This window comes from Hemiscyllium ocellatum, chromosome 18, assembly GCF_020745735.1.
Source record: "Hemiscyllium ocellatum isolate sHemOce1 chromosome 18, sHemOce1.pat.X.cur, whole genome shotgun sequence".
In the NCBI taxonomy this organism is placed as follows: domain Eukaryota; kingdom Metazoa; phylum Chordata; class Chondrichthyes; order Orectolobiformes; family Hemiscylliidae; genus Hemiscyllium; species Hemiscyllium ocellatum.
The window spans coordinates 17,478,951-17,502,720 of NC_083418.1; the positions used below are offsets into that span (position 1 = coordinate 17,478,951).

Consider the following 23,770-nt stretch of genomic DNA (forward strand, 5'->3'; position numbering starts at 1 on the left):
TCTGCTTGCATCACATTCCCAAACCAATGCAATCTGCACAGTCCTGGCTTGCTATCGCCTCTTTTGCAAAGCCACCCACAGCTGGACTGTGTAATTCATTTCAAGTTACACTGACTTTTTGTGGAATCTGTGTGTAACCTTTATGGTAATTGTCAGAATCCACGTGTTGGAAGATGGGTAGTGTGGATTCACTTTATCTCTAAGAGGGCTAAAGAACCATATTCAGTTTGATAGCTATCTAATTCCTGTAGGAATATGAAATGTAAGGTTGGCATCTCTGTTCGTGCATGTTAGGACAATTGAAGAATGGGCGATGGAAGAACCTTTTCCTCCACATCAATGATTTCATTACTAATGCATGAAAGCATTCGAAGAAAATTTCGGGGGGGGGTGAAGAATCTACTTTCCTGTTACTGCTGCAAAGAATTTTCTCTTGGGTTATTTGCCAGAAACCTTTCTTAATTTCTGGAGGGTTGACAACTCTAAGGAGATCGGAGTAATTTAGCGATGCCATTTCTGTTTCACCTTTCTAGCTGTTAACCAGTTTATTTACATGTGGAATTTAGCAATTTAAAACTGGTGGTTTTAGCATGATAATAACAAATAAATTCGCCAGTTTAACATGGTTTAATGTGAGGGTCACCGTGCCTCCAGTGAGGTGCAGGGTTGAGAAGGAGAGTCCTTAATGGTAGCTTCCGCCAGTGTGGGAATTGAACCCATGCTGTTAGCATCACTCTGCGTTGCCATCCAGCCCCTCTAACTTATACCCAATAATATTGAAAATTCTCATAAAAATACAGCGATTTACTCTGAAATGTTAATCGCAGCCGAATGTAATATCGATAAAGGAACATTCAGGGAATGTATAGTGCTAATTGTAATATTAACATTTTTGGCATGAATTTGTTTAAAAAAAAATCAATTTTTATTCTGTTTTGGGAGGCCTAAAATAAACCTATTTAAATCCAAGCTAAGTTGACATTCCCAGGCAAATTTATATACTGTATTTAAATGAGCTGTTTAGTAATCAGGAACAAATCTCCAATACAATTTTGTGTTGCCCAGTGTTTCACAGAATTAGAGAGCTCCTCAGCAGGGTCAGTGCTTTTAATGCAGGGTGAGAAATAGGAAGATTTCCATGACCTCCTGCTCGGTGGTATTCATTGAGAATCCTGTTTCAGTTGCCCTGTTATCTCTGGCCAAGTACATTGAAAAACCAGAGATTATGCTGGTTGAACAGGCCAATTGTGACTTGAACAATGCAAGAGGTATGAATTGTTCCCAAATGTGGCCAGCTCTAGGCTTTCTGCCATGAGAACAAAATTATTGTTTTGGTGTGAAATGGGGATAAAGTAAACTAACTGGTTTCCTTTAAATGGCCTGATATCCTGTTTGATGCCACACAGCTAATGCTAATCGTTACTGTAGGATGTATCCAATTACGTTGCTAAATTTTGTGTTGTTTCACTTTACCTCTATAGCATCCAAATCAAACTCTGAATGCAAAAGAATCTGTTTATCATTGTAGTGATCTTTGCTATCTTGAATTCTTGCGTCACGGTCTCAAACTTTGCACGCTCTCTCTCTCTCTCTCTTGGACACACACACAGACACACACAATCACTGGGTGGCAGAAGTGAAGTCTTGTGTTTGTTGCCTTGTCCCTTATGATCCTACATGAGACTACAAAATTATTATGATTTCAGGCTGGCAAATTTATGCTAAAATCTGATTAGAGATCAATATCTTTTCTATTTTTAAAGTAGGCAAACGGTGAGACCAACAAGATTTCCTGAGAGAACAAAAACAAGCTTCCAGTATTTTTTAGATTAGATTTCCCTACAGTATGGAAACAGGCCCTTCGGCCCAGCAAGTCCATGCTGACCCTGGGAAGAGTAACCCACCCAGACCTATTCATCCCCGACAATGGGCAATTTAGCATGACCAATTCATCTAACCTGCACCTCTTTGGATTGTGGGAGGAAACCGGAGCTCCCAGAGGAATCCCACGCAGACACGGGGAGAATGTGCAAACTCCTCACAGTCAGTTACCCAAGGCAGGAATCGAACCTGAGTCCTTGGTGCTGTGAGCAGCATTGAGCCACCATGCTGTCCTTTTGGATTAAATGACAATTTTTCTGATAAACTAAACATCATGAGAACAGACGTACAATCTGCAGCACCTAGACTACTTATTTCTAACACACATTATTAACATATTCGAAAATATGGGTAACAGATTGTGATTAAACACCCTGTGACACCCATCAAACAAAGTGCAATCAAGACAGATCCCACAGATTTAACGTTGAGTGTGTGTTGCTGGAAAAGCTTCTGAGGAGCAGGAGAATCGATGTTTCGAGCATAAGCCCTTCATCAGGGACGAGGCTTGTGAGCTGGGGGCTAAGAGGTAAATGCCCCTCTCATTTATCTCTCAGCCCCCGACTCCCGAGCCTCATCCCTGATGAAGTGCTTCTGCCCGAAACGTCGATTCACCTGCTGTGCTTTTCCAATGCCACACTCTCAACTCTGATCTCCAGTATCTTCAGTCCTCATTCCTCCACAGATTTAACAGCAATTCTCCACATATGTTAATGACATGGTGAGTCACCAAATATCTCGAAACTTCACAAGGCATCCCCATTCTTCACTTTTGCCAATCTGTCCCTAAAGCCCCCTCAAACCACTCTGTGATAAACTGCCTCAATGTCTGCTCCTGTTCTGCTTAGTCACCCTCGTTCCCTTGTATCAACGCTGTGCTAAGCTTTGAAATCTGCACTCTGGTTCTTATTTACAGGCAGAACTCTTAACTTTTTTGCCAACCCCAAGCTAGATTTTACCTTGTAATCTTTTTTTTCCCTGAATACAGTCTTTCTCAGCTGCATCAAACAAATATTACTTATGGCTTTGCATCCCCACATCTCAGCTGTAGTTCGACTGACTTAACTCTCTGTCCCTTATGTATAACAAATGTAGTTCAGTTGCCTTCCCAGCAGTGCAAGCTAAAAACCAGCTCTCCTAGCCAGCTGTTCTAATATGGAGTCTCATCTCTGTTTGCTTCACAACTCCATCCCTGTCAGTAATCTTTTGCAATGTTTTTCAATGACACATATACTGTTCTGGGTGACCTATTGATTGCCATGCAATAAGCACTTCATCTAACCTAGCAATTCTTAGAACTGAGTGTGCTCCAAACGTTTTATTCTCAGGGAATGTGAGCTTACCTACTATAACTGAATACACAGGAAATGGGTTTCATCATATCAGCACCTTTTCATCGGTTTTGGCTCTCTTGATTTGGTGAAAGCACTGATCCCTTTGTGTTACAAGGTAATGGAATCAAGCCCCACTTTAGGATTTGATCACATAATTCAGGCCTTCATCTGACTTGTGTATTCAGAGAATGTTGCATTGCTGGAGGTTAATCTGTTTTCATAGGTGAAAGATCCCTTGATATTCACGTAGGACCAAGCTAGTTCTCTCCCGTGCCCGAGTCAATATTTGGCTATGTCCGTTCTGTAATAACTCAAAGCAGATTATCCAGAAATGTATTGGTTTCATTTTTTGGGAACTACATGTTTGCTGACATTGATCTAATTTAACAAAACAGTCGATTTGTGGTAAAGCAGTTTGTGAAGTCCTGAGGACATGAAAGGTACTATGCAAATGCAACATTTTTCTGATATTCTTTCTTTTTTTGCTTATCCAGGTGAAACTGTTAATGTTGGTGATGCACTGTGTGAGATAGAAACAGACAAAGCTGTGGTTACCTTGGACTCGAGTGACGATGGTGTGCTGGCAAAAATCATGGTAAGAACATAAATTTCAGATCAAGAGAGTCATTCATCATCGTTCTCCTTCAGAATGGTGAAAAAGTACATTCAATGTTGTGTAGCAGAATCAAGGGCAAGGAAAGGAGCTGAGGAGGTTGAAGGATGGGGCTAGCCTCTGTTTCTGATGCATCTCTCAGCAGCTGCTGAGAGAATAAATTCAGTGGAGCTTGACTGCAGAGCTCAATTGCTGGTTGAAATTGCTAAGAATTGTTGAAGAAGGCTTGCTAATTCTAATATTCCCACTGCTCTTTGTTTTATCTTTGAAATGCAATTCCTCCAGCAAAGCTTGCATTCAGGTGCAAAGGATAATACAAAAGGTAATAATCTTTGCTTGGATTGATGTTAGATCTGGTCTGGAAAAGGGGAAATAAATGCAATGTTTTATTCAATGAACAGCTACTTTCATGAGCTTTAGGAGATTGATGGATTTCTTGTAGGTTACCAGAGAGGATTACAGATAAGTCGTCATCAATCAATATTTTGCAGATAAAGGCATGCTGTACTGTAGATGTTGCTACTGATTTGTGTTTTAAGAGTTTGGTTATGTAGTCATACGCTACTCTCCTTTAGTTCTCATTAGTTTCCCTGTCAACTATCATTTATCCTGCCCTTTTAAATTAACGGCTTCACCAGTGGTTTTAAATGAAGTCTCTAGGCTTGGCGATATTCACTAGATTAACGGTAATGTTTGAAACACTTGGTTTCCATATCTATAAATGAGTCATGTAGATTCTATTTTGCATGGCAGTTTGTTGACAACTGTGGGAAATTACTATTTCAGCATAGTCAATACAGCTTGTGTATAAAGTGAGTGTTAGTCAGTACTGGAATCTCTTGGTTTCTAGTGCCTGAAGGTAGAAAGTGTCTACAGCAAAGTCTGATTAATATACAGATTAACCTGGAATTCTCAGCCATTCTTGACTAAATAATGGATGAGGAGCCTCGATACATTATATAGAAACTTAATTATTCAAATGAGAATTGTCAGTAACAAAGCTGACTAAAACTGGAGTGGTTAATTTTTTCATGTAATGTGTCGCATTTCACTTTCACTCACTCACAGGGCTGATTAGCAAATTTCAGAAAGATAAATACGTTAGAAATTTATCTTGCTATTAAGCAAAATAACAAAAAGTGTGCATATTTTTACAAGCCTGAAATGAGAGGAATGTTGACCTTGCCAGTGAGGCCCACGTCCCGGGAACAAATAAGAAAACTGCTGTTCATTTTGCTGCAGGAATTTTGCCACATAAATTTTATATGCTCATACTATCACTCGCACAGTTCAAATCACCGGTACTGGGAAACAGTTAAACCGAGTACCTCAGTGACATTGTCTTGTTATTCGCAGAAATAACTTTTGTACAGAAAAGAGACTACATCTAGACAATTGGGAAAATGCAGTCGGGAGCATATTATGAGTAAACAATTGACAGCAATACAGAGACCTTCAACAATTTCAAGCCTGGACAACCGTTTGAGGTAATGCTCAGCAGCAGGAGAATTGTTGGATTGATACAGATGATAGAACCATCTCCTGGAGGTAATGTCACATCCAATGAATCAAAGGTACCAGATAATGTATAGGATTTGGCAACCTCAAAAGGTTTGCTGTGGTGACAGTGATTACAGAGTGTCTTTACCTCAGAACAGGGAGGTTTTGCATTGCCTCCATCCTGAGCCCTGTCTTCCACCAAGGAATCATGTATAATATAAGCAGGCCTGGAGCAGCATAAAACATTATCTGACCACCTGAACGCTTCAGGAATCAGGCCTATTTTCCTGTGAATGCGAAGGTAACACCAAAAGCTGGAGATGACTTGGAGCATTTTACAGTCAAGTAAAGGTTAAACCTGGAACCATTGAAAGATCAGGGATGTCAGCAGAAAGAGATGGTTATCTCAGAAACAGTGGACTGAGTAGTAAACGGCCCAGTATTGCACAGGGGGAAGAAGTGGCATCTGTGGAAAGCAAGAGCAGGAACAGAATGAATTATTGTCCAATAATTCAGAGTAGAATTGAGTTAGAGGCAGGAATATTAGTGAAGTTGAGGAGAACAGTTTGGGGAGCCAAGGGCACTAGCTAAAAGCCACATTACAAGCTAAGGAAGGGTGAGATCACCCAGGAGACATGTGCAGTGAGGAAAGGAAAACAGTATGCTTTAGAGCAGAAACATGGGAACAGCCTAGAAGCCAATACAGTCAGCAAACTTATAAGGCATCGACCAACAGATCTATAGAACAATAGTGCAAAATGTGTAGTGCCAAAATCAATGAACATATTATACAGTAATCAACATAGCCATCGTTTATCATTCAGTTGAATTCATGAAGCACCATAGGGATCATTATTCATCAGTTTTTTCCAAATTTCTTTTTAGGTCTAAAATTTTCTCCATATGTTGTGATAACTGTCAAATGGATAGTTCAATAGTTCGCAGTAACTAGAGATTTATTAACATCAGTTAATAATACTGATTTCCAGTATTGAAAATTTATCTAAGTCACCTTAGGATGGATGAAGTTTGAAGTGTTTGCTATAAAATGTATAGTTTTGGGCATACTTTTTGAACCTTTTGGCAGAACTGGCTTCAATGTGCTACGTTAATTAACAAAAAAGCAGCGCTGGAGAAATTGATAGATCTGCCAGCATCTGTGGAGAGAGAAACAATTAAAGTTTTGGGTTCTATATGAGTCCTCCACTGAAGGAGTGTCCTTTAGGATTCAAAATATTAAACTTTTCTCTCTCCATAGATGCTACCATACCTGCTGAGTTTTCTCAGTATTTTCTGTGTTTGCTTCAAATTTCCAATATCTGTACTATTTTGCTTTCTTTGTTGGTAGTCAATCATCTTCTGATGGCCATTCATTACTGGAACCTTTAGGTCTGCCACTTTTGTCTAATTGTCCCAACACACAATATTTGTTCAGAATGAAATCTTGTAGGATAATGGTAAAGTTGCATGGTCAGTGTTAGTTGATATGGTGTGGGGAGCATACACATAACTGTATTGTGGGGAGAGAATGCATTGGTTGTGAAGTATGAGGTGGGATATGGGAAGGGCAGTCAGACTCTTTGTGTATGTGAGGCCAGCAGAATTAGGGCAGATGCAAAACTGGGCAGCTAGGAACTGCAGGATGGTATATGACCAGATTGGAGTGACTGTAGTTAGCTATTTTTAAGAAAAGTTTTTGCTGCAAAGAATTTATCATTGTAAAAGTTTAATCAAATACCTGGTACGTTGTTAGTGGGAAATTTTATACATATTGATGTAGTTAACATGTAAATCATTCAGCACAATCAGTTTTTGTCAATTTACAGTGAAATTAGTTTTAAAACTGTTATTTCTTTAATGCAAGAGCCATCCTATGGGATCATCTTGGTTTACAAATGGTTCTCCCAACATATTCTTGCTAAATGCATACTTGTATGCAGCAAACCTATGAAGTTTCACAGACTTAGCAGCTGTGTAATAATTCCTTTTTACGCTCGCTGTATTTCTGTGCTTTCATAAGTATAATTGGTCTATGGAGGCATTTGATGAGAATTCAGTCTCTGAAAACTAAGAATGCTAGTTACAGTTTGTCAACGTCAATGCCACATTATACAGCAACTGGTGAGTCAGGAATGTCAAGGTTTCATACTTTGTACTGTGTTATTTTCATAGGCAAGTAGATTGTATGTCAGAGGTGAGATTGAGAGGATTTAAACATGACCTTGTAGCCTGATGATAACATGAAAGTTTAAAAGATGAGAGTTGACTGATAAAGCAGCGCACATGATCATAGTTAAACCAGATTACTATGTTACTGTTGTGCTGTATGATTGCAATGTCAAAAAGTTGTTTAAAAAAAACATATTTATTGCAGTGATTGTGGGAAATCTATGATCAAAAGGTAACCTCCTAAATCATGAACATTTAACATGTCTGGTTAAGTGTGAAAGCATTCTCATGTTCAAATACAATGATGAGCCAGCAATGAAGTGTGCAAAGGAAATAAACAGTTTGGGGGGTGGGGTAAATGTAAATTGGTGGAAACATTGGAATAGTAACAAGCAATCTTTGTGTTTGTCGAATCCCAATGTGATAAAGTTACTCTTCAATGCAATACTCCATCCAAACATCATCATCACAGCATTAGGTAAGCATTCACCAGAATGTTTCGCCTGCAACACTGGAACTTGAGAATTGACTTTATCTGGGTGACTTTTTCTGAAGTTTCAAAGTTCCACGTGTAATTACTAACCAGCTGGGAAATTAAAATCTGAAACCACTGTTTAGAGCAGTGATTAGATGTTTCTGAGGAGATGCAAAGTTGTAATTATATCAATTAAGCCATTGAAACCCATGTCCCCAGTCATTAAATTACCTTCTTTCGACTTGTTTCTATGTAATAGTAGTGAATGTATATATTTTCGGGGAGAATATAACTGATGCCTTGTTACTTCACCGTGTGATCATTGCTTACTTGGCCAGACTGGAAAATATTTTGAATTGATGCATTTTTCAGTGAGGCCCAATATATTTTAGTCCACCAACTGGAAATGATGGTCTGTGTGATTTGAAGAGACTGGGCATCAGCTTGTTCCCATGTGCTGCGAGCTAACTCACATTAGTGAAATAAAGCATTTGACTTTGAGCATGAGCTCTGATGTCTAATTGTCTAACAACACAACCTGTACTGCAGAGTTGCAAAATCTAACAAGTTATATAATACACAGTTGTATACTGGTCCACTCTAGGCAAGGCCAGCAAGCACTGAAGCCCTTCGGAACTGAATGCTGTTTGTGTTTACACATTTCGTTGGTAAATTATCATTACATACCCTTTTGAGCAATCCTTTTTCTCCCTAATTTTCTGTGCCTTTTGTTGCATTTTACATCTTCTGTTACATTTTTCACTTGGTTCAGAACTACAAGTATATGGTGTATTTAACAAAAATCAGTCTGCACCAGTTCTTACATTTGTATGAATTCAAATTCCAAAACTATTTGCAGGAGGCTTTTAAAAAAAAATCTGGACCGAACAAGTCAAATTGATTATGTAACACATTGTTGACAACCCAATACCAGACATTGCAGTCACTGAAATCTTAGGATGCTTCAGATTTTGTTCTCTCGTTTTAGTTCTGTAGTTTTCTGTAGAAAACAATGGCTAAGATTTGAACAAGTATTTTTGTGTCTGTCATCTTCAATAATATGAATTCTTGTATTGTTGAAGTAGTGTGATGCAGCCTGTTAGGTGAAAATGTTTAGCCCAACTCTAGACTAACATCTTGTAAGTTGTAGAGAGGAGCCTCGATTATCGGAACGAGATGGGCAGGCACTATTGGGATAATTGATTATTCAGCTAATCAATTTTTAATTTGAACAGGGGAAGCCGTACTGGTGCTCTACCAGAGAACTTGTTTAAATTTATAATTTTAATGAGTCTGCAATTTAAACAAACTAATCTTTGCAGTCTGGAAATTACAGGTTAAAGTGAGAAGAACTAAACCCTTACCAAGAAATCCCAGCATGAAACAAGGTCCCAAACAGCTTCTACGATCACCAAACCATTTCCAGTATCAGTTTCCGGGAGCTCGTGATAGAGAGAGGGAAGCCTCACCTCTCACATGCATTTGTGTTCTTGGCCTTTCTTTTCAATGAATGGCCCAGTAAAGTCCCGTGATTACTGTAAAACACTTAACGTTTGCAAAGGGCTGTGTAACAACTCTTAACTAAAATATATCGAGTCGCTGTTGCTTGAGCTGCTTGCATTTCTTTGTTTTTGCCAGCGTTTTCACGTCATCTTCAGTACAAGTAAATCGAATACAGTATACTTGCGTCTTTAATGCAGGACCTTGAAATCTTCCGATATTCGGATAATCGAGATTCCTCTGTACATGAAAAATGCATCCCCATTCCAATACAAGAATTTCAAAGCTTTGCATGCACATCACCTTAAACATGCTAATGGAAAGTTTCACTGAAGTATTTAAAGATCTGAACTGAGTTGGTTTTCATGCATTCTGTAGGTACATCTGTCGGATTGCTGACCTACTTCCCATTAGGAAGAAGCAAGCCCATCTTAAAAACAGATACTTCAGTAGTCTTTGATACTGCTAGAAGATCCTTTATGGAGTTTCTTAACATGGATTGGAACATGTTTTCAATTTACGAGATTAAAAATTAATGGTCCCAAAGACATCAACCAGCACTCTAAATTTTTAACAAGTCTTTTTGCTGTTTGTGGTTGCAAAGTATGTAATTCTCAGTCACCAAGTTTCAACTTTTCTGTATTTAAGTTACGTAATAGGAGACTCAGTGTTGACATCATGTGGGGTAAAAAAAACACTTGGATATCTCTGGAAAACTTGTTTTTTTAAAAAAAGAGTGGGAATGCAGTTTGCTATTTCATGAGTTTTTGATGATTTTCCCAGCAATGTTTGGTAAGTTCGGGGAAGGAGGCCATTTTCACTCCTCATGTCTGTGCTAAAGAATAGTAATGCAAACTGGTGGCTGGGATACCAATCAAGCAGTCTGTTTTTCCATGGATTATGTCTTGTTTTGTTGGAGTTGTGCTTACCAAGCATGTGGAGAGTATTCTATCACACCCCTTCCCTGTGCCTTGATGTTGGTGCATAGGTTTTAGACAGTCAGGAGCTGAGTTCCTTGTTGCAGAATTCACATGCCTAATTCTTTTACATGGCAAGTACAATTCAGTTTTGGATCAATGGTGACCCCCCAGCATGCAGATAGTAGGGGATTCAGTAATGTTAATACAGTTGAACGTCTCGGGGAAATGGACAAAGATGTTGTGTGATTCTGTGATCATAGCTGATCCGTAAGATGAAGCAGCTTTGTCACTTTTACCTAGCCCTGTGATACCATGTGTTTACTTGCTCCACCCAGGAGAGTTTGGTGAAGCACAGATGAAAGTACGTAAAGAAGTCATAATTTCCAGTTTAACTGTGAAAGGAGATGTAATGTTAGATCCCACGTTAGATCCCATGAACTCACGATTTCGAGTCGTGAGTTCATGGAATGCCCTGCCAGTAACAGTGGTGGACTCTCCCTTTTATGGGAATTTAAACGGGCATTGGATAGGCATATGGAGGAAAGTGGGCTTGGATCGGCGCAACATCGAAGGCCAAAGGGCCTGTGCTGCGCTGTATTTTTCTATGTTCTATGATACATGTAGAGCCACAGCAGTGGCACAGAGGTGTGGCTGTTGCCACTGAGCCAGATTTGTAATAGGCAAAACATGAGTTGTTAATGTTTTCGATGCTAATGCTACTACTTAATGAATGTCATGCAACAAGTGAGAAGACCATGAATAATGGCTGAGAGATAAATGGGAGGAGGGTGCGAGGCTGGGGGGTAAGGTAGCTGGGAATGTGCTAGGTAGATGAAGGTGGGGTTGAAAGTGATAGGTCAGAGAGGAGAGTGGAACAGATAGGTGGGAAGGAAGATGGACAGTTCAAGAGGGTGGTACCAAGATGGAAGGTTGGATCTGGGATGAAGTGGGGGGAGGAGAAATGCGGAAACTGGTGAAATCCACATTGATCATGTGGTTGCAGGGTCCCAAGACGGAAGATGAGGATCCTCCAACCACATGGGATCAATGTGAATTTCATCTGTTTCCTCATTTTCAAACCCCCCCCCCACCTTTTTCCCAGATCCAACCCACCAACTCAGCATCAGCCTCTTGAACAGTCCTATCTTTCCATCTTCCTTCCCACCTATCAGTTTCACCCTCACCTTCATCTACCTATCTCCTGCTCCTCTGATGCAGACTGACCAGCTGTGCTTTTCCAGCATCATGAACTTTGATTCAAGTCCTCCCTGTTTGAGAGGTATGTAATAACATGTCTCAGCAGGTTGATGAAGAAAGTCTGAGAAGCAGCAAGACTGTGTCATTTTCTGGGTCTGTAGATGTTAAGGTGCAAAGATGGCCTTCAGTTGAAAGATGTGCTCTTCCTGTCAGATGTGGGAGAGTAGGGAGAGTTTATATGTTATTGATCATTATGTCTGCAGTGTGTTTGGTTGCTCATCTTATCCGATCACATGGATCAGTTGGAGCGGCAGTTAGAGGCAATGAGGAATTTACAGGAGCTAGGGGATGGGAAGGATGGCAGGTGTAGGAAGGGAGAGAAACCAGAGATACAGTCAGGTAGATGGGTTAACTCTAAGAAAGGTAGGAGAGGCAGGCAGGTAGTGCAGGCATCTCCTGTGGCTTTCCCCATCTCGAACAAATATGCTGTTTTGGAAAATGTAGAGGATGATGGACTCTCAGGAATGTAGCACTGATAGCTAGGTTTCTGGTACCGAGACTGACTCTAATGTAAGGCTGGGTACACTAGGTTCCAAGCCCCCTATTGCAATAGGGACTTTCTAGTCAGAGGCACAGACAACTATTTCTACAGCCGAAAGTGAGATATAAGGATGGTGTGTTGCCTCCCTGGTGCCAGGATCAAGAATATCTCTTAGAGAGTGCAGAATATTCTCAAAAGGGAGAAGGACCAGCAGGACTTCATTGTACACATTGACATGAACGACATTGGATGAGAAAAGAATGAATTCTGAAGAGATAATATAGGAAAGTTAGGCATGAATTTAAAAAGTGGGTCCTCTAGGGTAGTAATATCTGGATTATTCATAGTACCACTGGCTAGTGAGGGTAGGAACAGGAGGATAAAGCAGATGCATGCCTGGCTGAGGAGCTGGTACAGTGGAGAAGTAGTCACAATTTTGGATCATTCAAATCTCTTCTGGGATTGGAGTGACTTGTATAAGAAAGACAGATTGTGCCTGAATTGGGAAGGGACTAACGGACTGGCAGGGAGATTTGCTAGAGCTGCTGGGGAGGATTTGAACTAGTAAGGTTGTGGGGGGGGAGGTGCGGTGTGAGGGGCAATGATGGTGTTGTGAGATCCAGCGAGATAGTGAGGTAAAAGATCAAGCTGAGACTGGTACATTTGGGAAAAGAAGCAAGTCAAAGAGTCAGGGCAGGTAGGTACAAAGCAGAGAATGAGACAGAACTGATAAATGAAACAGCCTTTATTTCAATGCAAGAGGCCGAACAGTGAAGTCCGATGAACTCAGGATGGTCAGGAAAAGGGGACTGGGATACCACAGCAATTACGGCGACGTGGCTCAGGGATGAACAGGACTGACAGCTTAATGCTCCAGGGTGCAGATGCCATAGAAAGGGGGGCAAGAAAGGGAGTGGTGTTTTTGATAAGGGCTAGCATTGCAGCTGTACTGAGGGAGGGTATTCCTGGGAATACAGAGAAGTTATTTGTGTGGAACTGAGAAATAAGAAAGGGGTGAACTCTTATTGGGATTGTACCATAGACCCTCCAGTGGTCATTGGGAAATTGAAAAGCAATTTCAAGGAGATCTCAGTTATCTGTAAGAATAAGAAGGTAAATGAATGGCTAGAAAATGGGAAGCCTTCAAAAATGAGATCACGAGAATTCAGAGACAGCACATTCCTGTTAGGGTCAACGGCAAGGCTGGTGGATGTCGGGAATGCGGGATGACGAGAGAAATTGAGGTTTTGGACAAGAATGAGAAGGAACCATGTGTCGGGTGTAGACAGCAGGGATTGAGCAATATAAAGGCTATGCAATATACTGTAGGGAAATCAGGAGAGCAAAAAGGGACATGAGAGATCTTGGCAAATAGGGTTAAGGAGAATCCAAAAGGATTTTCCAAATACATTAAGGACAAAAGAGTAACGAGAGAGAGAAAAAGGCCCCTTTAAGATAACAAGGCTGCCTATATGTGGAACCACATGGGGACGATACGATGCAAGATGAGTATTTTGCATCAGTATTTCATGTGGCGAAGGTTATGTAAGATAGAGAATGTGGGGAAATAAATAGCGACCTTTTGAAAAATTTACATATTGGAGGAGGTGGTGCTGGATGTCTAAAAACACGTAAAAGTGGATAAATCTCCAGGACCTTATCAGGCGTATTCTATAACTCTGTGGGAAGCTAGGGAAGAGCTTGCTGGGCTCTTTGCTGAGATACTTGTATCATCGATAGTCAGAGGTGAGGTGCTGGAAGACTGGAGGTTGGTTAACATGATGCCACTATTTAAGAAGAGTGGTAAGGACAAGCCAGGGAATTATAGACCAGTGAGACTGACGTCTGTAGTGGGCAAGTTGTTGGAGGAAACCCTGAAGAACACAATTTACTTGTATTTGGAAAGGCAAGGACTGATTAGGGATAGTCAACATGGCTTTGTGTGTGGGAAATTGTCTCACTGACTTGATTGAGTTATTTGGGGGAGTAACAAATACTATTGATGAGGGCAGAGCAGTGCACGTGATCTATATGGACTTGAGAAAGATGTTCGACCAGGTTTCTCATGATAGACTGATTAGCAAGGTTAGATCACATGGAATACAGGGAGAACTAGCCATTTGGATACAGAATTGGCTTGAAGGAGGATTGTTTTTCAGACTGGAGATCTGTGAGCAGTGGTGTGCCACAAGGATCGGTGCTGGGTCCAGTGCATTTTGTCATTTTATGTAAATAATTTGGATGTGAACATAGGAGGTATATTAACAAGTTTGCAGATGACACCAAAATTGGAGGTGTAGCGGACAGCAAAGAAAGTTACTCAGACTACAACGGAATCTTGATCAGTCGGGCCAATGAGCCGAGCAGTTGGACCAAATGGTCTGTTTCCATGCTGTACAGCTCGACTCTAAATATGATTTCAAAGTCCTTATCGCATCACCAACCTTAAATGCAATTATTTCCTCATGGAATTCCTAGTTCATGAAACCCGATATTCTACTAAACCTTCACTACTTTCCTCTGTGTGATGAAGGGCTTGCTGACATTAAGCATGCAATCACAAAGCTCATTTATTTTCAGAACTCCCATGAGACGATGCAGAAGCTGTATTGTGTATGCACAATTACAATTCCAGCACTAAACCACGTAACTAGTTTATGCCCTGTTTGATTCAGGCTTTTCCATAAAAGCAGAGGCTGATTTCTATCTCTTTACATATTTGTTGCTAGATGGAAAAGATTCTCAAATTTATATGTTCAACGGTACAAAGAAAATGAGAAAATATATTGGCATTTGCGTTCATACTGCTATTTTATTGAGTCAGTCAGTTAGGATGGGAATTGAATGCATTTGTCTCTTACAATTTCAACATTTGGATAATCGTATTCTCCAATATATACTGAATCTTTGAATTTAAAAACAAACTTCTATTTGAGGAAAATATGAAATAAACACTGACTCTCTGGGAATTCTTTCCAGGAGTTTGGCTGAGGAACACTGAGCTCCAAATGTTGATGGTGATGTCAAAAGCTGTGATTTAGAATCAGTCAATACCTGTCCTCTACATTGCATCATTTTTATTACTGTAATTTGCCACTGCATTTCTCCTTTGTTGTACTGTTGCAAGGACTGTGCCATTAGTTATTTTTGTAGATTATTTCCATTTGTAGCCCCACATCTTTCGATCTCTAGTTTTCAAGGTCCAGCCCACACAATGTTTTTATGCTTTAAGAACTGACATGATTTGATGATTGCAGGGAAATAGGTCAGTAAAGCTGCTCTTGCTATTTCTTCTTTGTTTAATTTCATCAGTCGTCTGTTATCAAATTGCCCTAAAAACCAATTTGACCCACTTGCGCTTGATCTGTTACTACTTTAAGGTCAGTTTTCTTTATCAGAATCATTTAATTTGGCAATTAACATTTGGGAATTAACGAGTGAAACTTCAGTATTGTGTTGACTGCAAAACCGTCATTTAGATGAGTGGCTCATGCTTATTATGAAGAGTAGGCGAATCTGTTGTCCTCACAAATCAACTGCCCATAAAAAGTACTAATTCCTTTCACTTGGAGGTTTCTCATGTCATACAGAACAGAAGCAAACCTTTCAGTCCAACCAGTCCACACTGACCATAATCCCAAATTAAACTCGCCCGATCTGCCTGCACTTGACCCCTATCCCTCCAAACCTTTTCTCTTCATGTACTTATCCAAATGTTTTTTAAACATTGGAACTGGGCCTCCATCCATCACTGGCTGTGGCAGTTCATTCCACACACAAACCACGTTCTGTGTTCTTAAAAAAAAAATTGCCCTCCATGTCTTTGTTAAATCTTCCTCCTGTCATTCTAAAAGCTGTCTCCTAATCTTGAAATTCCCCCACTCTAGGGAAAAGGCACCTGTCATTCATTTTATCTATATCCCTCATGATTTTAAAAGCCACCTTGACTGAGGAGGCAGAGGGTGTTTTTCACAACAGTTGCATTAACAATGACTGTAGATGTTCTCCTTCCTGGGACATGAAAATGATGCATATGTAGGAAAAGGAAGCAGTAACAAAACTAACAAAACCCCAGATTCTGTGATATATCTGCATGTGAACATTGAGTGTGCTTCATTCATGAAAACACAAACTTCGATTACTTAACTAAAAGCAAAATTCTGCAGGTGCAGGCAATCCGAAGCAAATGCATCTTCTTGGAACTAATCTGTTATGAAAAAGTCACGTCAAACTCGAGACATTCAGTTTTACTCTTCGCAGACCTGCGTTTCTCCAGCATCCTCTACATTTGTGGCTGGAATTATTTATTTGGCATTTATTCTGTTCAGCAAGGAATTTCAGGCAGAAATCCCTCTGACTAAAGAATATCATAATCTGCTTGTTTCGTACTGGTCTTATTCACCAAACTGTTAGCAATGTCAAAGCTAATAAGTGCATCATATATCCAGTATTTAAGAACATATCCAAGCAGACTACCACCTATCCATTAACCTAAAAAGTCCACATATTGTTGCTCAGAGTTCAACTAGATGGGCATTTCATGGTATATGATATTAAACTTTCCCCCTTTTTTTTTATTTCTGAGGTTAATTTTAACATCCAAATGAGTGGGTCAGGTGTTTAATGTGAAAAGGCCTGAAAGTTGCTTCTGACTCTAAGTAATCTAAACTAATCTAATCTAAGACTCGCTTGCTTGGGCTTAACTGATGTGATACAAGGGCCAGGTAGCCCAGTCACACTCAGGAAGCAGGTTGGTAATTTGAAATCTCTTAAGGCCAGAAGCCTCTCGTTCAGGTTCAACACTGGCTAGCTGGACTTTTCGAGCCTGTGGAAGCCCCACAATGAAAGAGAAGCAGAATCCAGTTTGAATGTAGGTGCCTTTACAACACAGATTTTGGGCTATGGTGAGTAGGAGTACCCCACTAGCCCAAGGAAAAGCTTTAAGACATCAGCCTCTTGGTGAGCATTTTGATCTTTGACTTCTCCTGAGGTCTCTCTTAATGCCATCTGGGATAGTGTTTCAAGTACAATAGTTGACATCGACACTAGTTAGGGTCTAGATTAGAGTGGTGCTGAAAAAGCACAGCAGGTCAGGCAGCATCCGACGTTTCGGGCAAAAGCCCTTCATCAGGAATGAGGCAGGGAGCCTCCGGGGTGGAGAGATAAATGGGAGGGGGGGTGGGGCTGGGGAGAAGGTAGCCGAGAGTACAATAGGTGGATGGAGGTGGGAATGAAAGTGATAGGTGGGAGAGGAGGGTGGAGCGGATAGATGGGACAGAAGATTGGCAGGTAGGAAAGGTCATGAGGATGGTGTTGAGCTGGCAGGTTGGAACTGGGGTGAAGTGGAGGCGCGGAATGAGGAAACTGGTGAAGTCCACATTGATGTAACAGTACAGGGTTACCCCATCTGCTCAGACTCCATGCACAAGTTTCCTACGTTATCCCTGATCAGCCCTACTTTCTCCCTGATCATTCCCTTATTCCTAATTTATGAGTAAAATGCCTTTGGGGTCTCCCTAATCCTTCTTGCCAAGCATTTTTCGTGCCCCCTCTTGGCTCTCCTCAGTCCATTTCTGAGCTCATTTCTAACAAGCCTGTAATCCTCCAAAGCTGTGCTAGGTCCTCATTTCTTCCATCTTGCATAAGCTGCCTTTTTCCTTTTGATGAAGAGCTCCTCTGTTCTTGTCATCCAAGGCTCCTTAATCTTACCCCTTCTTATCTGTCTCAGAGGGACAAATTCGTGCATCATTCACAACTGCTCCTTAAACAGTCTCCACATGTCTGCTGTGCCCTTTCTGTTGAACAGTTGCTCCCAGTCTTATTTCCCAACCCCTGTCTGATTATGTCATAGTTTCCTTTTCTCCAGTTAAATATCTTCCCTTGGTAACTGCTCCTTTCCCTCTCCAAGGCTATAGTAAATATGACGCAATTGTGGTCACTGTCACCAGAGATCTGACACTTGTCCTGGCTCATTGCCGAGCACCAAATCCAAAATGGCCTCTCCCTTCGGCCTGTCTACATACTGAGTAAGGAAACCCTCCTGTTCACACCTGACAAAAATGGCTCCATCCAAACCATCTGCACTAAGGACATTTCAGTCAATACTGGGAAAGTTGAAGTCACCCATAACAACAACCCTGCTAATCTGCATTTTTCCAAAATCATCATCCAAAAAAAGTTTAAGCACAGCCTTGGAGGAGGAGAAAGAAGTGGAGGTAGAAAGATTTGGAGTGCAAGGTCCAGAGCTAAGAACCTGGACAGCTAATGGTACGGCCAGTAGTGATTGGCTGAAGATAATTGGGAGCTACATTTTCAGGCAATCATAGGGCAAAAACAAACAAGTCATCTTTCCGAGAAGATATGTGAAGAAAACTGAAGGGGAAATAAACAGTAAGAGTTTAATTGCAATTTTGTTGAGCTGCTTTAATTTGTTGTTCAAAGTGCTACGTAAATGCAGAATTTTGTCAGAAAAGAGTCTCTGTGACAATGGCTGTGGAAATTATCATTCACAGTTGTTGATAGTGAGGCCTGTGCCAGTTTCAGGAGCAAAGATCTATGAGCTGCAGATGGTCTCTGTGTGTGGTCTTAGCTTGGGAACATCGATTCTGACAGTAAAGCATCAGGATCAGTTGGTAAAACACTCGACGCATTTGGAGGTGATCCAAGTTGAGCCATAAGGGCTAACTTACTTTAGTAAAATGGTTTAATTTAATGAAACATTAGTAGAATTTGAATCTTCAATTTGTGTCCCTGACCAGAGGGAGAAGTGAATCGAATGAATTTGTTTTTCTCTTGCGTCCATATGCGATTCACAAGCATTATTTGTTATTTCTTGTTTTTATTTATTTTCTCTCCTTGATTTAAGCTATGATGTGGACACCCTGCACCCTGAATTTGTGAAATATAATTTTTAAATGACCCACAACAATTTCGCCTTATGATTTAAATAAAAGTCAGGTTTATTCAAGCATTATAAACCTAGGGGATAGTTTTGATAGTGCAGACATTTCTCTCTCTCGCACCACTCCACCTTCACCCCTTTGACAGCTTCCATGATGAAAAGAAGTTGCAATTGCAAATAATGTTGAAGTAAGAAAGAACGTTCATTCACAAGTCCAGGGTAGCATAGAACATAAGACGTTACAGCGCAATACAGGCTCTTCAGTCCTCGATGTTGGCAGATCTGACAGAATTCCCTTTATGGAAAAATTTGGATGTACTATGATTCATCTCCGCCTCTTCCCCCTGTTTTAAGTCTGTGTTTAAAATCTCTTCCTCTTTGACAAAGTGTCTGGTTATCTGTCCTAATGTCACTTTCATTTGTTTGTCAATTTTTGCCCAATTACATTGCGGCATAGAGCTTTGAGATTTCGAACAGCATTGGAGTCGCAAGCATCATTGTTGAAGACCTGTTGAGTCTGCAGTCATCTACCAGTGGTGTTCTTAATTATTCAGTGCATGATAAAGTTTCTTCTTAGCTGTTTTGGAATTCGTTCACATTTTCCCAAAAAAAAATGGGATTCTTCTCAGATTGGGTTTCAACAGCGATAGAGAATAGTGGCAGGTTGTGGCTTAGCCTGCTGCTACTTGTTCTCTGTTTCAGCCTGAATAAATGAGATCACATCTTTATAGTTAAAGCTAATCAAATTCAGAAATTTCAGTAGCAAAAATAGATATTGCTGGAAAAACTGAGCAAAGTTAAGATTTCAAGTTCAGTGACGCTTCTTCAGAACGGAGAAATTTCAGTCATGAGGCACTGTTGTTGGATGGAGCTATTCCTCCTAACGAGGTGGTTTCAATGGCTCTGGTTAACACCATTATGTGTTCGAACATACACCTGTACAGCACAATGCAGGCCCTTCTGCCTTTGTGCCGACTTTTATCCTACTCTAAGATCAGACTAACCTACATATACCCTTCCATCTGCCTATCTAAGAGTTTCTTAACTGTCCCTAATGCATCTGACTCTATCACTACTGCTGGCAGTGCATTCCACACACCCATCACCCTCTGTGTAAAAAAAACCTACCTCTGGCATCTTCCCAAACCTTCCTCCAATCACCTTTAAAATTGCACCCCCTCACGATAGACATTTCCGCCATGAGAAAAAGTCTCTGGCTGTCCACAATGTTTCTCATTCTCTTATACGCCTCCATCAAGTCACCTCTCATCCTTCTTCACTCCAATGAGAAAAGCCCTAGCTCCCTCAACCTTTCTTCATAAGGCATGCCCTCCAGTCCAGGCAGCACCCTGGTAAATCTCCTCTGCACCCTGTCTAAAGCTTCCACATCATTCCTAAAATGAGGTGACCAGGACTGAACACAATATTCCAACTATGGTCTAACTAGGGCTCTGTAGAGCCGCAGCAATAACCTCACTGCTCTTAAACTCAATCCCCTTGCTAATAAAAGCCAACACACTATACGCCTTCTTAACAACCCTGACAACTTGGGTGGCAACTTGGAGGGATCTTTGGACAGAGGATAACTGTAACAACAGGCACAGTATGATTTAATAATCCATTGATATCGTTCAGATCGAGGATAGAAGTTCTATGCCATCATTGTCCTATTGTGTTTGCAGCACCCCTGTAATAATCGATTCGAAGTTTCACGAGTGATACACTAACTCTGTTCACTGGAAGCTTTAGAAATTTGCGCATTCTTTAGCTGAAAGCAGCCATTTAAGTCTCCCTAGTCTCTGTTTTAAAAATAGAGAGTGTAGCATTTATTTTTTAAAAAAAAAGTATTTCTCTTCATCCATTGTGGTCATGCTTCAATAAAGATCCACCTTTCCTCCCAAAAAGCATAAATGAATGCAGCAGTGCTGAAGTTGCAATCTGCCACTCGGTGCGTAGGTGCAGGCTGTGCTGTGGACCACCCAGCAGGCCCAGAGTTGGCAAATCCCAAATCAGTAAGAGCTAACTTTCCCACTTCACATTGTTGTCAGAAACCTCAATCTCAGAGACTGGGTTTTAACAGTGAGTTGATTCATAAAATATGATGATCAACAGAACTTGCTGAAAAAGAAATAATTAGTGGCATTGAAAAAGGATAGAATGATAAATTAGATTTTTAAGCTAAGCTCTTCAATTTTTAAAGATTTCCCAGAATATTTTAGCTTTTGCCTTAACCTATGTTTCTGTCCCAATATTTAGCTTGTATGAAACTTTTACTGTGATCTTAATTTCCTGTTTGCATAGCTGCAAATCCTTTTTAATGTAATTGGCTGCTTGGACAGTTTGCTAACATCCCTGTAGTTCCATGCTGTTTGTGGTATGGTATATAATCAATTGCTGTTACACTGCTTAATTATTGATGTGAATTTCCCAGCAGCACTTCTCTTCAAGTCACTAGTGGGTACCTTTTTTCCCACCAATGACTGTAACTTTTGTCTTTGAACAAAAAAGCCTTTACCTTGGGGGGAAAAAAACATTGTGGGAACAACTTTTAGGAATCTGGTGACACAGGTTACCCCAGGTAAAGTATTATCTCCGTAATGATGAACTTCTCAAGAACTTCATAATGAAGTATATTATCATTCCTTTCATTTTAAAATTCACCAACACAATGCTAACCTGTACTAGCAGCTGCAGAGTGATACAGCCCATCACGAATTAAATGCCAATCTTTTCACACATTTTATACATAATAGACTCACTACAAAAATCGCTAATCAATAAGGTGATTCCCAATTTAAGTGCCACTCCAAGGATTGAGCGCCTAAGTTAAGTCAGACGCTTTACTGTGTTGCCATATTTCAAATAGGACCCAACCTGACTGCATCTGTAACCGCAACAGAAGACATGGCACCATTTCAAAGAGCAGGCAACTTACCTCCAAGTTCTGGCCAACTTCTCTCCACTGTTCCATAATCAACATCACAAAGCTCATTTAGCTGTTCCTTATCACATTTTTTTTTAGATTAGATTAGGTTCCCTACAGTGTGGAAACAGGCTCTTCGGCCCAATATGTCCACACTGACCTTCCGAAGAGTAACCCATCCAGCCCCGTCTCTCTCTGACTAATGCAACTAACACTATGGGCAATTTAGCACGGCCAATTCACCTGGACCACCCGGAGTAAACCCACGCAGACACGGGGAGAATGTGCAAACTCCACACGGACAGTCACCCGAGGCTGGAATTGAACCTAGGACCCTGGTGCTGTGAGCCACCATGCCCCACGTTGTTGGAGGAGGTTGTTGTGTGCAAGTTGGCTGTGACATCACCTACAATGCATCAGTGATAACACCTCCAAAGATCTGGCGAAGAGTCATCTAGACTTGAAACATGAGCTTACTTTCTGTCCGTACATGCTGCCTGACCCACTGTGATCTCCAGCATTTTTTGTTTTCAGTTCAGATTCCAGCATCTACAGTAATTTGCTCCTACATTTCATAGGTTGGTTGTAAAATACTTTAAGACATCCATTGGTCTTGAAAAGAGCTACATAAATGTAAGTCTTGTCTTTGAGGTAAAAACAATGACTGCAGATGCTGGAAACCAGATTCTGGATTAGTGGTGCTGGAAGAGCTCAGCAGTTCAGGCAGCATCCAACGAGCAGCGAAATCGATGTTTCGGGCAAAAGCCCTTCATCAGGAATAAAGGCAGTGAGCTGGAAACATGGAGAGATAAGCTAGAGGAAGGTGGGGGTGGAGAGAGAATAGCATAGAGTACAATAGGTGAGTGGGGGAGGAGATGAAGGTGATAGGTCAGGGAGGAGAGGGTGGAGTGGATAGGTGGAAAAGAAGATAGGCAGGTAGGACAAGTGGTGGGGAGGGAAATACATCCCTGGTGGTGGGGTCTTTTTGGAGGTGGCGGAAATGTCGGTGGATGATTTAGTTTATGCGAAGGTTGGTGGGGTGGAAGATGAGCACCATTGGGCGTTCTGTCCTTGTTACGGTTGGAGGGGTGTGGTCTTGTCTTTGTCATACACAACCTTTTTTCAAACAGTCGTCGCTTGTGTAAACAAATGGATATCGTTTGTGTTTAATGTTTGACTATAACTGGTTATGAGATACAGGGACTGAAGTGCCATGTCTTCAGGTTCATATTTTAAATTTTACAATAAGTGGTCTTTAACAAGAATTATTTTGTTTTGCAATGGGCAAGTCATGACAATACAGCAGTTGCTGCAAGTCTCGATAGTATCATCTTAATTTCAAACTCCTGCAGATTGAGTCATCATTCTAAGACTTTGAGAGAGATTGAGGAAAAACGGGCAGAGAGAGACAGCAAGTCATCTTCAGTTTTAGTTGCAAATCCATCTATCTCTCTGCTGATGTGCCAAAGCAGCTGCTTAAAATATAGTTCATACCAAATCCCACAGCTACCTGGACTACACCACCTCCCATCCTCCCTCCTGTAAAAACTCTATCCCTTACTCCCAATTCCTCTGCTTCTGCTGTATCTGCTCCCAGGAGGAGCAATTCTGCTCCAGAAGATCCCAGATGGCCTCCTATTTCAAGGACCACAATCTCTCCTCCCACTGATCAACAGTGCTCTCCAGCATGTCTCCTCCACTTCCGCACCTCTGCCCTTGAATCCCACACCTCCAACTGCGCCTAGGATAGAGCCCCACCCCTTCCTCACCTTCCATGCCACTAATCGCCAGATACAACTCCTTATCTTCCATCATT

At 41.0% G+C, this 23,770-nt stretch overlaps 1 protein-coding gene across 1 annotated transcript in view; it reads left to right on the plus strand.

The window, feature by feature from the left end:
- pdhx (pyruvate dehydrogenase complex component X) overlaps positions 1 to 23,770 on the plus strand; it is a 191,996-nt gene that overhangs the window by 21,285 nt on the left and 146,941 nt on the right. Inside the window, exon 3 of the mRNA XM_060838405.1 lies at positions 3,710 to 3,810. Coding sequence (XP_060694388.1) covers positions 3,710 to 3,810 — 101 coding nt within the window. The remainder of the gene's footprint in view (positions 1 to 3,709; positions 3,811 to 23,770) is intronic.